Genomic DNA, 14679 nt, shown 5'->3' on the forward strand with positions numbered 1-14679 from the left:
GGGGGCAGGCCATACAGAACATGAAATCTGGGATCTTAGGCATGCTAAGAACCCTAGATGTTGGGGCAACAGGGATGGAGGGAACCCTACCCACAGATACTAAAACATTATCTAAAGAAAAAAAAAATATTTACACAAAAGAAAGCTACATTTTTTAGCAGGAATGTCCCTGGTTTGAAGCACAAGGAGGCACAGCCTAATGGATACTGACAACAAGAATCCTCCAGTCTCAGGTGCACAGAGTACTCAGAGTGGGATACACATGTGGGACCATCAACCAAAGTAGTCATGGCTCTTTGACCCATGACTGCAAATCAATTTGAAATGTCATTCTTGAGACACAGCATAGGTTGCCTTCCCCATGTCGTCATGCTCAGACTCAGCATGGGTCCACTACTGGCTTTTGTCTGATCTTTAGCTAGGGAAAGTTTTCTTTGTGAGACTCCCATCCTCTGTAGCACAGGGGCTACTGGTGGCTTAAGAGAAAAAATGGTTATGCTAGGATGGGGACAATTCTGCTTCACAATTAATACACTGATTCCCCATAATTTCTCTCTCTGGAGTTAATTACCATATTTTTCCTTGCAGAAGTGAAAATAAAATCTATTTGCAGCCCAGACAGAACAGTGTGTCACATGAAGGGAGGCTGCTGAAAGGGAAATTTAATGCTAGTTTCTGCTTTGTAGACTGGCTGATATTCCTGTTATGTAAAAAGGAAGTCTGAATAGTCCATACGTTTCAGACTGAAGAAGTACTTTTCAAAAATCTCATCTCAGAAATGTCCTATCAATTAACCTGAAACTTTCCCAAAAATTCTCCCACAGACGTAGGCCAAGCAAACAAAATTTCAAGTGTGAACTCTTCTTTTCCTGCGGAAATTAGAAATGTGTATCAGCATTAGGTTTATATTGAAACTTACAATTCCTGCCATGCTTCCATCATATGCTAGTAAAAGGAAGTTAACTGGATTGAAAGAGTTGTTGTACAACAGTTAATAGTGTTTTGACCATTATTTGACATTTTGAGAAATAACCAAGTTATTCTGAATATTTCTGAGTTCTTGCATAGTAATCTTGGATAGCAATTTCTATCTATCAGTTTGTATTATTTATTTCTGTACATTATAATGGTCACTGATCATGAAATCAAATCTAATTTAAGCATGAACTTATATCTATCTATCTATCTATCTTTGAACAGAAGTATTTTACCTGATGAAGGGCTCCTGCTGGTAAAATAACAGCATCACCAAGGAACTGAATAATAGTGCAGGTTTTCACTCCATATTCTTCAAGAAGTCTTTGGCGAAGTTTTTTGTTCACATACCAACTCTGGTCACGTATTGGATCATGCTCTGGTAAAACTTCTAGACCCTGTTCTTTCGCAATCTGTAATACAGGTGAGACACTAGATCACTTTTTTAAAAAAAAAGGAAAACTATGTTGGTAGGTCCAAAAAAGCAACAGGAATTTGTTTCCAATACCCAGATGAGAATTTTGGCTAGTATTTTAAAAGGATCTTAAGGGAATTAATAAATATAAGATAGATGAGGTAATATCTTCTTATTGAACCAACTTCTGTTGGCGGAAGGGACAAACTTTTGAGCTTAAGGGAATTAGGCACCCAAATCCCTTTGAAGTAAAAGAGTTCTCAAGAAATTCCACTCCAGAAGAGCAGTAGATGCCTTCTGATGAGTTTAGTAAAATTAGAAAAAACAAACCAAGTATAAACATTTTTGCCTACACGTTTCTCTTGCATTGTTTGTCAGATATACACTCACTTGCAAGAAAATAGTATCTTTATTTTGTAACAGCTCATCTCCTCCATATTTCAAACTTTTAAGAGATAATCTGGTTTGACAAAATTTCCACAGGATCTGATCATAACACAACAAAATTATAACCTCAAATCAAGAAAAAGCAGAACATAAATTCACATAAAAGAGTTTCCCCCCCCCAAATAAACTGGAAAGGAATTAAGAAAATATGACAAAAGCAGAATGGTCTAAAAATATTTCCAATGAGACATGAGTGGATTCTTAAATGCAACCACCCCCCTCACCTCAACAAACAGTTCCTCACTGTGCTATGCACAAAGAACAAACATTTGTCTTGACTAGCCACTGATTACTGAATAATAGTGAGAGAAGAGAAAAAAACCCCTACGTCTGTTGTCCATGTCTCAGGAAACATGTTGGTGTATATATATATTTTTAAAATAAATATACGATTTTATTTATTAACATTTTATATCAGATGTAAATATACTTTAGGTTAGTTATTACTACTTTATATAAAAGGGAAAAATTTCCTTATCTATTAATTTTCTTTCTGCAAGATCTTTTGAGCCAGTCCAGGTGCTTGAATTATAGTTTCTCTCAACCAGCAGAATACTAAGATTTTTGATTTTACACCCTTACACATTAAGGGTCTAGCCATCTATGAGTCTTCAGCTGAGTTCCCTGAAAGCAGTATCAAACCAAAAAATTATATGATGCTGTAACTAAAATTGTTTGTTAAACGTCACCGAAGAATAGCAGGAATCTGAACATATCAGCAATTTGGCATTGAAACCGAGTAAAGGAAACAGGCATCCCAGTCATACAGGGCAAGAAGGCTGGACTGGTATAGAAGATCTCAAAGAAAGGAAATGAACAAGTAAAGAAAGTTTTCCATTCTCTCTTCAATCTTTTATGCTAGTCCAGACAACTTGGACCTCTCACCTCTCAAGACAGTTAATCATTGTAATACAGATGGGATCACCACCTATTGCTTACAGCAGAAGGGGTGACAGGTTCATCCAACTGAGACCACATCCACCAAACCTTAGATTGCCAGTATTATTGTTGCTTGTACTCTAATGGACCTGACACTCAAACCCAAGATTAGACCAATATACAGGAAACAGGCAGGTTAGCACTGGAGCCTCAATCAGCTCTATCCACATTTTGTCACACCAGCTCACTAAGATTCTCCAATGTCTAGAGTTCATTTTTAAAGTTGATGGCTTCCTTGGCTGTATCAGAGAGATTTTATCTGATAAAGCCCTCTCTCTATGGACTGGTGCACTTAACAGTAAGACAGTCCATGAAACGTGCTGGATTCAACTGGAGGCTAAGGGTGTGTGTGTGTGTGTGGGGGGGGGGAGATGTGGACATGTTCACTAGTTTTTGGGTAATGTGGCCTTTTCAGCTAGTTTGGAATGATCATTGTGAAAACTCCTCTAGATCTGGCAATCTTCTGTGGGACACTGCCAGCATATACAGGTGAAGAATGTATACCAGCATGAAGATTCAGGGAATTTCTATAGTATTCATTTCATGTGCCCCTGCTGCCTTGAATGTGCTGAAATATTTTTCTCTTCTACTTTCTCTAAATGCCATGAGATCTTATCTCAGGCCTGCTCCACCTTTTGCAAAGACAGAGAAACCTGGGGATATTACTCCCCATCTCCTTGATTCAGCGGCACTCTGCTCATTCCATCAGCTGTATTCATCTTTCTTGCAGTCCTGACTGCTGAAAGAAAAATGTTCTTTTGTATTCAAGTAATCAAGTCAGACCTTCTTGTGCCTCCCTGGTGAATGAGGTATATCATGTTATTGCCCAGCTGAATTCTTACTGCTAAGTTGCTTGCTTTCCCTACATGTAAGCAAAAGCTAACTTCATTACCTTGGTCTCCAGCTTGTTAATATAGTACTACTTTTCAATCAGAGATCACTTACTCTGGATCAGTGTCTATTCTAGGTGGGTGCTCCAGCCAGGCATGATGGCATCTGTGGTTTGAATGTCCCACACTAGAGAATGCAGAAGACATCCTTTGTTGAAGTTTTCCTCAGCTAGTCATCACCCTAGTACAGAGGTCTCCCATCTGTGGGGCATGCCCTGCTGGGGGCACGGAGGAATGTTCAGGATGTGTGGCTATGGCTTGGGCCAGCCCCCATGGGGGGTGGGGAGGGAACGCAATCAGCTCCGCTCCTGACCCTGGCCCCTGCACCTGGAGCCCCGGCTACTGGCCTCGGCCCACAGGCTTGGTTCTGCTCCTGGCCTTGCCCCTACCCCCAGACAGGGCGCAGACAGAGTAAGGGGTGGGGTGGACGGGGTATGAAGTAAGAAGTTTGGGCACCACTGCCCTAGTGTAATCTAAACATTTCAAGATAATTTCTCAACTCTGCTTTCCATTGCAACAGAAAAATGTACTGAAGACAATCCATGAGAAAGTGTGGTTCCTAGATTCACTGCCATTGGCCACAGAACCCTGTAGCAGAGAGACACTATGCTACTTGGTTGCTGAACTGAGGCTCAGACTTGGTTCTGCAAACTTGTTCATCATGTCCTGCATGAGAAAGGCCCACTGCATCTAAATTGGTGTTGAATCTTGTTCCCAGATACATTAGCTCCTGAAGCCTTAAAGGTTTGTTTTTAACTTGAATAAGATAACTTGAGTGAAGACAAAGTAACTTCTAGGTTTCACTAGTTAGCAGGTCAAGGTAAAATTTAGACTCCCCCTAGGTTTCTAACTACAAACTGCCTTGTCTTAAGTAAGACAAAGTAAAATGCTAGTGAACTTGAGTTAGCGAATTCAAGTTGAGAACACACCTTTTTACCTACTGAAGATGCACTCTGTGTGGGACAGAGGAATATTTTCATATTTATTTTTAACTCATGACTCTTCAGCTAAATACAGATTCTCTCTCCTCACATCTTGGCTGAAGCTTCCAACTCAGCCAGTCATTCAGGTTTGGGAGGGTGTACGTGAACTCTCTTATTAGAGCCATGGGGGAATGTCGGGAATCACGGCCTGCTGCACAGCCAGTCTAGAAGCAGGACTTGCAGCAAACCCAGTCTCTGGGCAACCTAATGAGCACAGCTGGCCTGTAGTAGGCTGCCTGATTAGCTACACTGCCTGAATTGTTGGAAGAGTCAGCAGACCAGCTCTTGAACCCAGTAGCAGCAGCATTCACATACAGCTGTGATAGCTCCTTCACCTGCTTGTTCCCTGCCCTGCTCCTGCCTTGCCTCCCGCCAGGTAACCCAGTTCTGGCCCTCGGCTCCAATTCCTGATCTCTTACTTCAGCTCTGAACCCTGGCTTTGTGATCTGGCCTTGGACTCCAGTTCTGATCTTGGGCTCCAATTCCTGGCTACCGATTCCTGTTCTAACCATTTGCTAGGACTCCTGCTCTGACCATTCGACCTGATTCCTGTTCTAACCACTAGGCATGACCATCCACATCCCAGCCACATGATAGGGAGAGCTTGGTACTATAACTGCTGGTCTATGCCAACAAATCACAGATACTCCATCTGTTGAAACTACAACATTGATGAATGCAGGTATGAATCCTGGAAACCCACAAATAAGAGTACACCAGAGTTCATTTCTTGAATAAATGACTTTAGTCAAGATTCTGAAGAAAGAACTGGTCTTTTGTAAGCCCAAAACTAGACACAGACTCCCTATTTTTTTTTAGGAACAGTGAAACGGATGGATCAGATCCCTGTGTCCTTCTGATCTTCCAGGACAAGAGACGTGACCTGTGTCTTATGTAGAAAATAGAAGGCCTCAAGTACTTTATTGGTTGATCAGTCAGGGAAAGAGAAATAAGTTGTGAGAGGATCTTGCATCAAACTCAATCACATCTCCATAAATTAACATGTCCAGCCTCCATTGATTGGATGCCATTTGGGTACAAATGGGGAAGAAACTCGTCGACCTTACCCTGATGCTAAGACCATTGTACTTTAAGGCTGTCTGTTTAAAATTTGAAGGGACTCCCTGGTGCCTATCATCTCTTTGATAATGAAAGCAGCTAGCCCATCTGAAGCTTGCCTTCATTTTGAAGTGGCATCATGCCCTTTCTTCCGGATGGCAGTTCTAGTTCCCTGGATCTGCCCCTTTTGGACTGTGATCCTGATGCCCATATCTGGGCCTCTCATGGGTCAGAACTGGGATCTCTAAAGCAGCTAAGGAATGCTGGATCTCCTCTAACTCATCCCTGAAAAAATCCTCTCTTTGAATGGCAGGGCCTCTAGTTTGATTTTGGAGGGAAAAAATGGCTATTGTTTTAGCCACAATGCACTCTTGCCTGCCACTCAAGTGGCCATGGCTTCACAAATTGACTGGATTATGTTGTATGTAGTTTTTCATGTGAATGAGAGAACTGAGCCCAGCAACAGAAGCATCTTGGCAAACTCTAAATCCTCATCTTTGGCCTCTGGAGATCTCTGCTAAGTTTCTGTAGCTCCCTATCTACCGCCTGACAGGCATACACTATGTATAATGAAGCTTCCTGTAATATACGGGCAACTTCAAAACATCTGTTCAGGAATGCCTCATTTTTTCCGTGAAACAGGATCCTCTTTCTACAGAAATCATTATCCTTTTTGCCAACCCAGAGATGGCAACATCCACCCCTCAGGCTCTGAGTGGGCAGCTCTATATCTGATGCTCAGAGGCTAAAGCACCTTTAATGCCAGAACAGAGGACAGTTTCCTATGCAGGATGCACCACTTACTGCTGATCTTTTCTTTGACATGAGGAGGATGGGCAGCACCTGCAGGGCTCTATAAGAGCATATATAAGTTCCCTAGCAAATTACTGCAGCTCCAGAGTACGTGGTATTTTTATTAAGAGCACTGGTGAATCCTCCTCCTTAAATATGCAGAGTTGGCCTTCTCCTTAGATCGGGAGTCCAGAATGATCTTGTCCTCTACAGCCTCATTTTTTTCAAACTCACCCGCTGTTCCCTCCTACTCATCTCTATTATTCCACTGATAGTCATCCTCCTTGGGTAGGGCATCACGTATTGGTGAGCAGCGGCGGCTCTAGGCATTTTGCCGCCCCAAGCACGGCAGGCAGGCTGCCTTCGGCAGTTTGCCTGCGGAGGGTCCGCTGGTCCCGCGGCTTCCGCGGACCTCCTGCAGGCGTGCCACCGAAGCTGCGGGACCAGTGGACCCTCCACAGGCCAACTGCCGAAGGCAGCCTGCCTGCTGCCCTCTTAGCACTGGCAGAGTGCCCCCTGCAGCTTGCCGCCCCAAGCACGCGCTTGGTGTGCTGGGGCCTGGAGCCTCCCCTGCTGGTGAGTGTCTGGCTGGGCTGATATTCTCTAAGTGGTATTCAGTAGCCAGCGCGTCTTTATTTCCAGTCTATGATGGGGAGCATGCTTTGTGTTCCCTTCATCTCTCTTTCTCTTCTCACTCTTAAAGTTTGGAAGAGACAGTTAAAAAACTTGATTACGTCTATACTGTAGTTTCTAGAATGAGCAGGTGAGGGCCCACTCCTAGAGGAATAAGAAAAAGTTGGAAATTAGGTCCTGCTCCTAGTGATAGCTGGAGAGGACTCCATTCCAAAATGTCTATATACAACGAGAGGGGACCTATTTGCAATGTGAACTGAACTTGGTCAGTGAGAGCATATGGCCTCCTTTACTTTGTTCTCTCTTCTCTACTCAGGAAGAGCCTAAAAGATGGTTCAGCTCTTTGCCCCCTATTCTCCTCTTCCTTCTCCTCAGAGAACTTGAGGGTCCTGATCTGACCAGCTTTGGCGAGAGCCTGCAGGCAGCACACCAGCAGGCTAGGACTCTTTGAGCCCCATCGGCATTTTCCAGGGTGGCTGGTGAGCTGCATTTTAAAAGAGCAGCCAGAAAAGCTGTTTTAGCTTTTCTTCTCTGCTCCCAGACCACTCTGGGACCAGTTCTCAGGGTTACTACTGCTGAGCACTCCCTGCACTTTCCTGGCTTTCTGTTCCCCAATGGAGGGAGAATCTTCCCATGTAGAACCTCTGCTGCTTTTGCCCCCTGGAGGGTGTGTGGGGGGGGAGGTAGGGAAGGGCTTTGGGTCCCAGGTTGGCTTGAGGATGATTGCCAAGGCTTGAGGACAGCTCCTGCTATGTTCTCTGTCCCTCCTTAAAGTAAGGCTGAAATTGCACTTAACCTCTACCTCCTTCCCGTATCCTGGAGCTAATGTCCTGGAGGGGGGCTGCTGAGTTCAAGGGGTAGTCATCTGGCTAGATACTCCTGAATCCCCTTCTATCCTATGGAAGTCAAAACTCTTGTGTGTGGGTGTGGAAAGTGGGTTTCTTTATGGATCTTACTTTATCAGGACTCCCTGAGAGAAGAATCTTTCCCTAACTCATCTTTTCTGAATCTGAAGCTTTTCTGCTCTTCAGACAGAAAGATCTGTCCATGCTACGCTGAGTTGGAGCCTGGCAACAACTGGAGGCTGAGATGACTACAACCTTGTGTGTGAGGGTATGATATCATCAAAAGTCTTTGTGTTCCATCTCTATTGATCGTTTGAGAGAAACTGTACCTAAACCATTTGGACTGGTATAGAGGATCAGGTAAGTTAGCTTGTTCACCGAGACTATCCCAGGCAGTAACAGATGCTTAGGGGATGGGCATCTTAAACAAGGTCTCTGCAGTATTTTTTTCTTTTTCTTTTTTTAAAGCTATAACAGTAATTTTGAAAAGTCTGATCATTCAAGTATATAAAATAAATATCTATTTGATATAAATCTAACCTTTTGAAGAAATTCCCTTATCTTGTCAGCATCTTTGCCAGCATAAATGTGCCACAAAGCCCCAGGTAATTCACTTGAGTCTTTCAATCTTTTCCTTAAAAGGTCATCCAAATCTTCTTCTTCAAACTTCTTTAATACTCCTAAGAATTGACAAATAGACTCTCAAACCAGGAAGTGGAAAGCTGAAATATTTCTTATCTTTTTAAATTTCCTGTGGCAGACTGACTAAATAATGAGACTATTACATTTTCCAAATACTACAGAAAACCCTCCGAAACTATTTTTTATTCACATATTTTGTGTAATTAGAAAACAAAACAAATTATGTAAAAACCTTTAAAACAATTTATACTTAGATTTGAATGTAATTTAACATTGTTAAAATCTGATGGACATTTTAACATTGCTGTAATCAAAATATTTTAAATTCAGTCTTGGGAAACCAACAAAAACAATTTTGTGCCCATTCTTCTGCACAGTAAGTAAAGAATCTCTTGTCTATTTCTAGAGCTATGCGGGTGCACATACAAGTAAATAAAGCAAAATTGAAGTTAATCTTCTTATTTCAGCTCCACTAACAAGGAAAAACAAATCAATGGTTGCTTATTACAAAAGGAAAAAAATGGGATAATTTTATTTCCTTTCCTTATCGTTTATCCTCTATCTATGCGGTATTTTACAGCATCATACACACACGATTAGCATACACCATTTCAAACTCTCTGGCCCACAATGTAGTTGTTTAGCACTAAACTCAGCACAACAAACGCTATGACAGAGGGATTCAGGGTGATCCTGTGGTGTTTGGCAAACATCACAGTGGAACTGCTGTAAGAGCTAGCGGTGCTTCATAAGGGAATTCTTTATCTTGCTGTCCATTTGCTCTGCCATTACCAGTACAAACAGGTACATTAATATGTAGGTAATGGCAGGAAAGAGGTGAAAGAGTATGACAAAGAAAGTGATAATTTTTAAGCCACAGTATATTTAGATAAAAGAACTCACTGTGAATAGATTACCTCTGTGAGCAATATGCATGCAGTTAAAGGCGTTTCATTTATACATTATAAATATTTTAAAACAATGAATTAAACTTCAAGTGTCAATTTTAAAAGTGCATATCGAAATACTTATCCAAACTTTTAAGTGAGTTGTTATTCCATCCGTTTCTGTATAATACAAATCAACTTTCTTTACCTGCTTTTGACAGTACTCCATTTCCTTTTGCTATGCCCACATAGGCAAGGATGTTCACTACATCAGAAACTTCAATATGGAGATTTGTAGTTCCTATATCTTGATCTTTAGCAGCAGCCACACCTATAGTACAAGGTAAGAGTTTCAGATAGGGTTTTGATTTATTTCAGTATATATTTCTCTTCATACTCATTCTTGTAAAAATAACTTTAGTTCAGAACAGAGCACAAGACTGGAAGTAAAACAACCTTGGTTTTGTTCCCAGCCTTGGTACTGACTGGGTGTTTGATCTTAGGCAAGTCACCAGGAGCGTTTCCCCATTTTTTACATATGGGAACAATAATGCTTACCTGCCTTTGTGACATACTTTTAGATCTACAGATGAAAAACACTACATAGTACAAAGTAGAATTATTACTAACATCACTTAGAAGGTTAGACAAATTTGTGTGTATAGAGAGATACTATACTTTCTCTCTAAAATATTCTGGTTTATTAATTTAGGATTTTTTTTTTTTTACACAGATTGTGGAAAATACATCTTCAAAAGTGTTACTTCAAACAAAATTCTTTTAATCTTGCTTTATTCAGGCAATAGTCCCTATGTAATAAATCTGTCAAAACAAAATTAATTTTCACCAGAATAATCAAAGGCATTTCCTGATAATGACACTTTTCCTGAAAAATTTGAACTTTATACTCCCAAACATTTCACTATTAGACTACTTAATTTTAAAAAGCAGCTCTCTCCTCCTACTCTTATTCTCACAATGAACAGCTGTACTCCTGTCCCCCAAAACTTAAAAAAATTCTTAAGGGAAGAAACTTGTAAAATTTCAGTCCAAAAGGTGAAAAAATGAGTAGTTATAAGTCTCTGAAAACAAGGTTTTAGAACAAAAAAAGTCTTAAAAACTTGAAATAGAGGTGTCATGAATGTTTCACCTATAATACCTCAAACATCTTTTGACTGCTACCTTTAATACGTATTTCAAGAGACTCAAATCAATTTTTAATCAAAGCCTTCATGCAATAAGTCATAACTTACCCTCTTGTAAAATTAATATAATTTGCAAAATAGCAGAAAAAAATCATTTCTAAGAGAATGGAAAATGTCTTACCAATAATATCCTTTCTTCTAGCTGTGTCTCCCACAACTCGGGATGTTTGGGTTGCTCCCCTCCACTCTGCAGCTCAGAGGCAGATCAACATTTAGGTGTGATGCACACTGGCCATGCCCCCTCTGCTACCACTTGCTGCCAGTTGAGTTATTTCAAAGATGTAAAACTTGCACAACATTATTAACAAATAGTAATGAAATAACTATGTATATTAGACAAAGAAAAAAATAGGTTGTATGGTGATGATCCGACTTTTGGCTCATGAGCCATCTAGGGTGGGAGAATTGTTGGAGACACTGCTAGCAGAATGGAAATTAACAGTAAGAAATTTTCCATTCTGCAGCCAAGCATCACCCACAATTCTGGACATCCGGGAAGTAATAAGCAGTGAACAGATGTAGGGAAGATTATGAAAAAAGTTGGTAAGTAAGGAAAGAAGAAAGTATTCCTCCCTTTTTGGTAAAGTAACATTATTTCTGGGCCACTGCCTGCAGTACATTCCTGCCAATGGCAGCCTCTGTGGAGGACAGAAAGTCCCTCTTACAGTGCTTAACGAAGGTATTAGTTGCAGACCAAGTGGCCACTTTTCAAATTTCCAAAGTGGATGCACTTACTCATTCTGCCCATGAGGTGCTATGAAATCTTATGGAGTGTGCCTTGATCCCTTCTGGAACAGGAACCACTGATGCTTGATAGGCTTCCATAATACATAGTTTAATCCAACTAGCAATGCAGGACACAGAAACTCTGAGTCCTGCATTTTGGATGGAAGGACGTGAAGAGAGAGCCCAATCGCCTTGTGATTCTACACACCTAAGATAGGTATGAGCAGAGCTTTGAAAATCTAAGGTGTGCCATATCTTTTTAGTTGGATGCTGTGGTTTTTGACAGAATGAAGGGAGCACAAACTCTTGGGAAGTATGGAAGGAGGACTATATCTTAGGAAGAAAGGATTTTGGTGTCCTGAGTGCTACCTTGTCCTCATGGAACACACAGTAAGACTCCTGTATAGAAAAGGCTGCCAGCTCCGGCACTCACTTGGTGGACATGACAGCTATTAAGAAACAAGTATTAATAGATAAGTAAAATGGTGACACTGAAGTCAAAGGCTCAAAGGGATGGCTTGTCAAAGCCCACAACACTAGAGGTAGGTCCCACGTTGGATATAGCAACTTGACTGCAGGTCTAGCTAATTGGACTGCTAAAAGGAATCTGGTTATCTTAAGATTATATGCTAAGGAGCCAGAGGATCCTGTGAACAGCACGCTACTAAGAACAGACACTTGATGTGTAATGGTATTGGGCTGAAGACCGTTCTCTTTGGAGAAAACCCAAAATGGCTGGAATTCTGGGATTTATGCCGTGCTCTTGGCACCAGCTGTTGAGCCTGGGCCAGAATGAGGAGTATGCTTTTAGTGTTGATAGTGTTCTAAATAAAACCAGTGTCTTAATGGCTCTGGAGGACAGACCCAGACCTTCTAGAGCTTCCCTTTTAATAGGCAAGCTGTTAGCTGAGGCTGCTCCCGGTCCAGAAAAAGAAGAGGACTTTGTGAGAGAATGTTCAATCTCCATGGAAATTGGAGCCAAGGCTCCAGTTCCAGCAATATCAGGTTTGAAAACCAATGGGGTGTTATCAGTATTATCATTACCTGTTCTTGTTTTATTTTCTGGACCACCTTCCCCAGTAGTGGAAACACGTAGAGAAGACCCGGCAGCCAACTGTGGGATAAGGCAACACTAAGGATCTGGGGTCTGACACCTTGGTGAAGTATTATGGCCTCTGAGTTCATGTGATTTGTCAACAGGTCAGTTGAATGGAGACCAAACATCTGAACTATGAGATCAAAAACCTCCTATTCAGGCACCACTTGCAGTTGACAACCATGAGCCTGCTGAGCTAGCCTGCCTTTCGGTTCATATCCCCTTTTATGTGGAATGCTCTGAAGGAAAGGAAAGGTGCTCCACCCATCTAATTATTTCTACTGCTTTCGTGTGTAGTGCCAGGTTCCTTGCTCCCCCATGGTTTAAATATGCAACTTCAGTTGTGCTCTCTGACTGAATCAGGACATGGTTCTCCTCTACAGTGGTCTGGAAGCACTGCAGAAAACAGCTTGACAACTCCTCAGCTCTAGGAGGGTTTATACCATGACCCCTTTCCTTGGGGCTCCAGTGACCCTGAGTTGTTTGGGTCTTCGAAACTGCTACCAAACTCTCCAGGCTGGAGTTGGTTGGAAAGCAGAAGGGCATGCCTTCGTGGACAGTGTCCTGAGCTGACATCCATTATAGGGAGTTGAACCGCTATGTTGGAATACCAGAGGCAGCAGGGACGTATCCTGCAGACCGTATTGAAAGCCCTGACAGGCTGGATCTGGCCCGCAGGCTGTAGTTTGCCCACCCCGTCCAAGATCCACTGAAGTCAGGAAGTCTCCCCGCCCAAGGGATGACACGATAGAGGTCAGAGTCTCCATCTAAAATCTTGTTCTCTTCATTCACTTGCTGAGCCCTTTGAGGTCCAGAACAGCTCTGACACCCCCTGTGCATTTCTGCAAAATGAAAAAGATTGAGTAGAACCCTGAAAACCATTCTTCTGAGGGAACACACTCTAGCATTCCCATATCTGGAAGATGAGATATTTCGTTCTGGATCAAATTGTGCTTTAAGGGGTTGCTGAAAATGGAAGACTGGATGAAGAATGGATGGGGTGGAGCCTACAGCTTGGGGAAATATCCCTTGCTCACTATACCCCTCACTCACTTGTCTGTGGTCAATGTAAACCATTCCTTCAGGAAATAGGAAATTTTGTCCCCTAGTTTCAGTTCTGGGCAGAGTCTATATGCAATCTTTGTCAAAATGGGCTTGCAGGAAGGCTAAGATCACTCTGGATTTCCCCCAAAACTCGATTCTACTGTTTTCCTTTGGGGAATCCATTGTCCCTTTGTTGGTAACTCTATGGTGACAAAGGCTGAAAGGAGCACCTCTGTCTGAAGGCCAGTCTATATTCTTTTCTGAGGGCACTTATCAATGAAAGAAAGAGAATGTTTGGATTTTGCAGCACTGTCAACCACCATCTTATCCAGCTTTTTTCCAAAAAAGGGAGAGCCTGAGAACTTGGCCGAGCACAGCACCTGCTTAGAGTCGGTAGTCACCTTCCAGGGTTAGAGCCATAAGTAGAATCTGGCTACAGATCTGGAAACCCTGGTTTGGACTGAGGACTTCATTTGCAGCTGATACTTCAATGGATGCAATACTGTTGCTAGAAAGCCCTTCTTTAAAATTGAACCAAAGTCAGGGTGATCTCTGTTCTTAAGGGCTCTGAGACCTTCTGTCCAGGAGAGAGATGCTCTTGCAAGGCATGTAGCTACTAGGAATGCCCTGAGGGTGACAGAAGCGGCCTTTCTGAGAGTGGCCTTCATCTTTCTACCCGGGGACTTCTTCAGGTATATTTCTCCTTCTGAGGAAATAACCACATCCCTTGCCATGAATGCTACAGCTGTGTCAGACTGAATTTGAATCATGGAGACAACCTTACTGCACAGTCTGGAATTTCTCTGAGGGAAAAAACCTATTTTTTCCCAGACCTGTTTGGATTCAGCCCTCACCTTCCAAAGAGGAGGAGGGACAAGAGTCAGAAGATTTGTACCATCTGGATTTTCTCTGTTTTTCAGCTCTTTTTAGGCACAGAGGGAGTATAGAAGCTCTGGCGCGGCTTTGGTGAAGCCTTTTGTGCCTAAAGTCATCTAAATGGATCTCTCTGAATTCTCCCCTGCTGGGTTCCATTCTGGGGTGAGGAGAGACACTGCCAGAGCCCTCGGTCAAACCGGGAGAGAGGAAGACGGATGAGGAGCC

The 14679-nt window shown here is 42.2% G+C and overlaps 1 protein-coding gene across 15 annotated transcripts in view; it reads right to left on the reverse strand.

Moving 5' to 3' along the window:
• Positions 1-14679, reverse strand: part of JMJD1C (jumonji domain containing 1C) — a 306949-nt gene that overhangs the window by 12085 nt on the left and 280185 nt on the right. For 14 of the 15 annotated variants that reach the window (XR_007775055.1, XR_007775056.1, XR_007775054.1 and 11 more), the window contains 3 exons: positions 9716-9838; positions 8519-8658; positions 1212-1388 (listed from right to left, as the gene is read on the reverse strand). Coding sequence is in view for 11 of the 15 variants with exons in the window: in XM_050958280.1 (XP_050814237.1) it covers positions 1212-1388; positions 8519-8658; positions 9716-9838 (440 nt within the window). In the remaining 4 variants the exon portion in view is untranslated. Of the gene's footprint in view, positions 1-795; positions 870-1211; positions 1389-8518; positions 8659-9715; positions 9839-14679 lie in introns of all 15 variants that reach the window. The other variant, XM_050958278.1, reaches the window with a different exon arrangement.

This window comes from Gopherus flavomarginatus, chromosome 6, assembly GCF_025201925.1.
Source record: "Gopherus flavomarginatus isolate rGopFla2 chromosome 6, rGopFla2.mat.asm, whole genome shotgun sequence".
In the NCBI taxonomy this organism is placed as follows: Eukaryota; Metazoa; Chordata; order Testudines; family Testudinidae; genus Gopherus; species Gopherus flavomarginatus.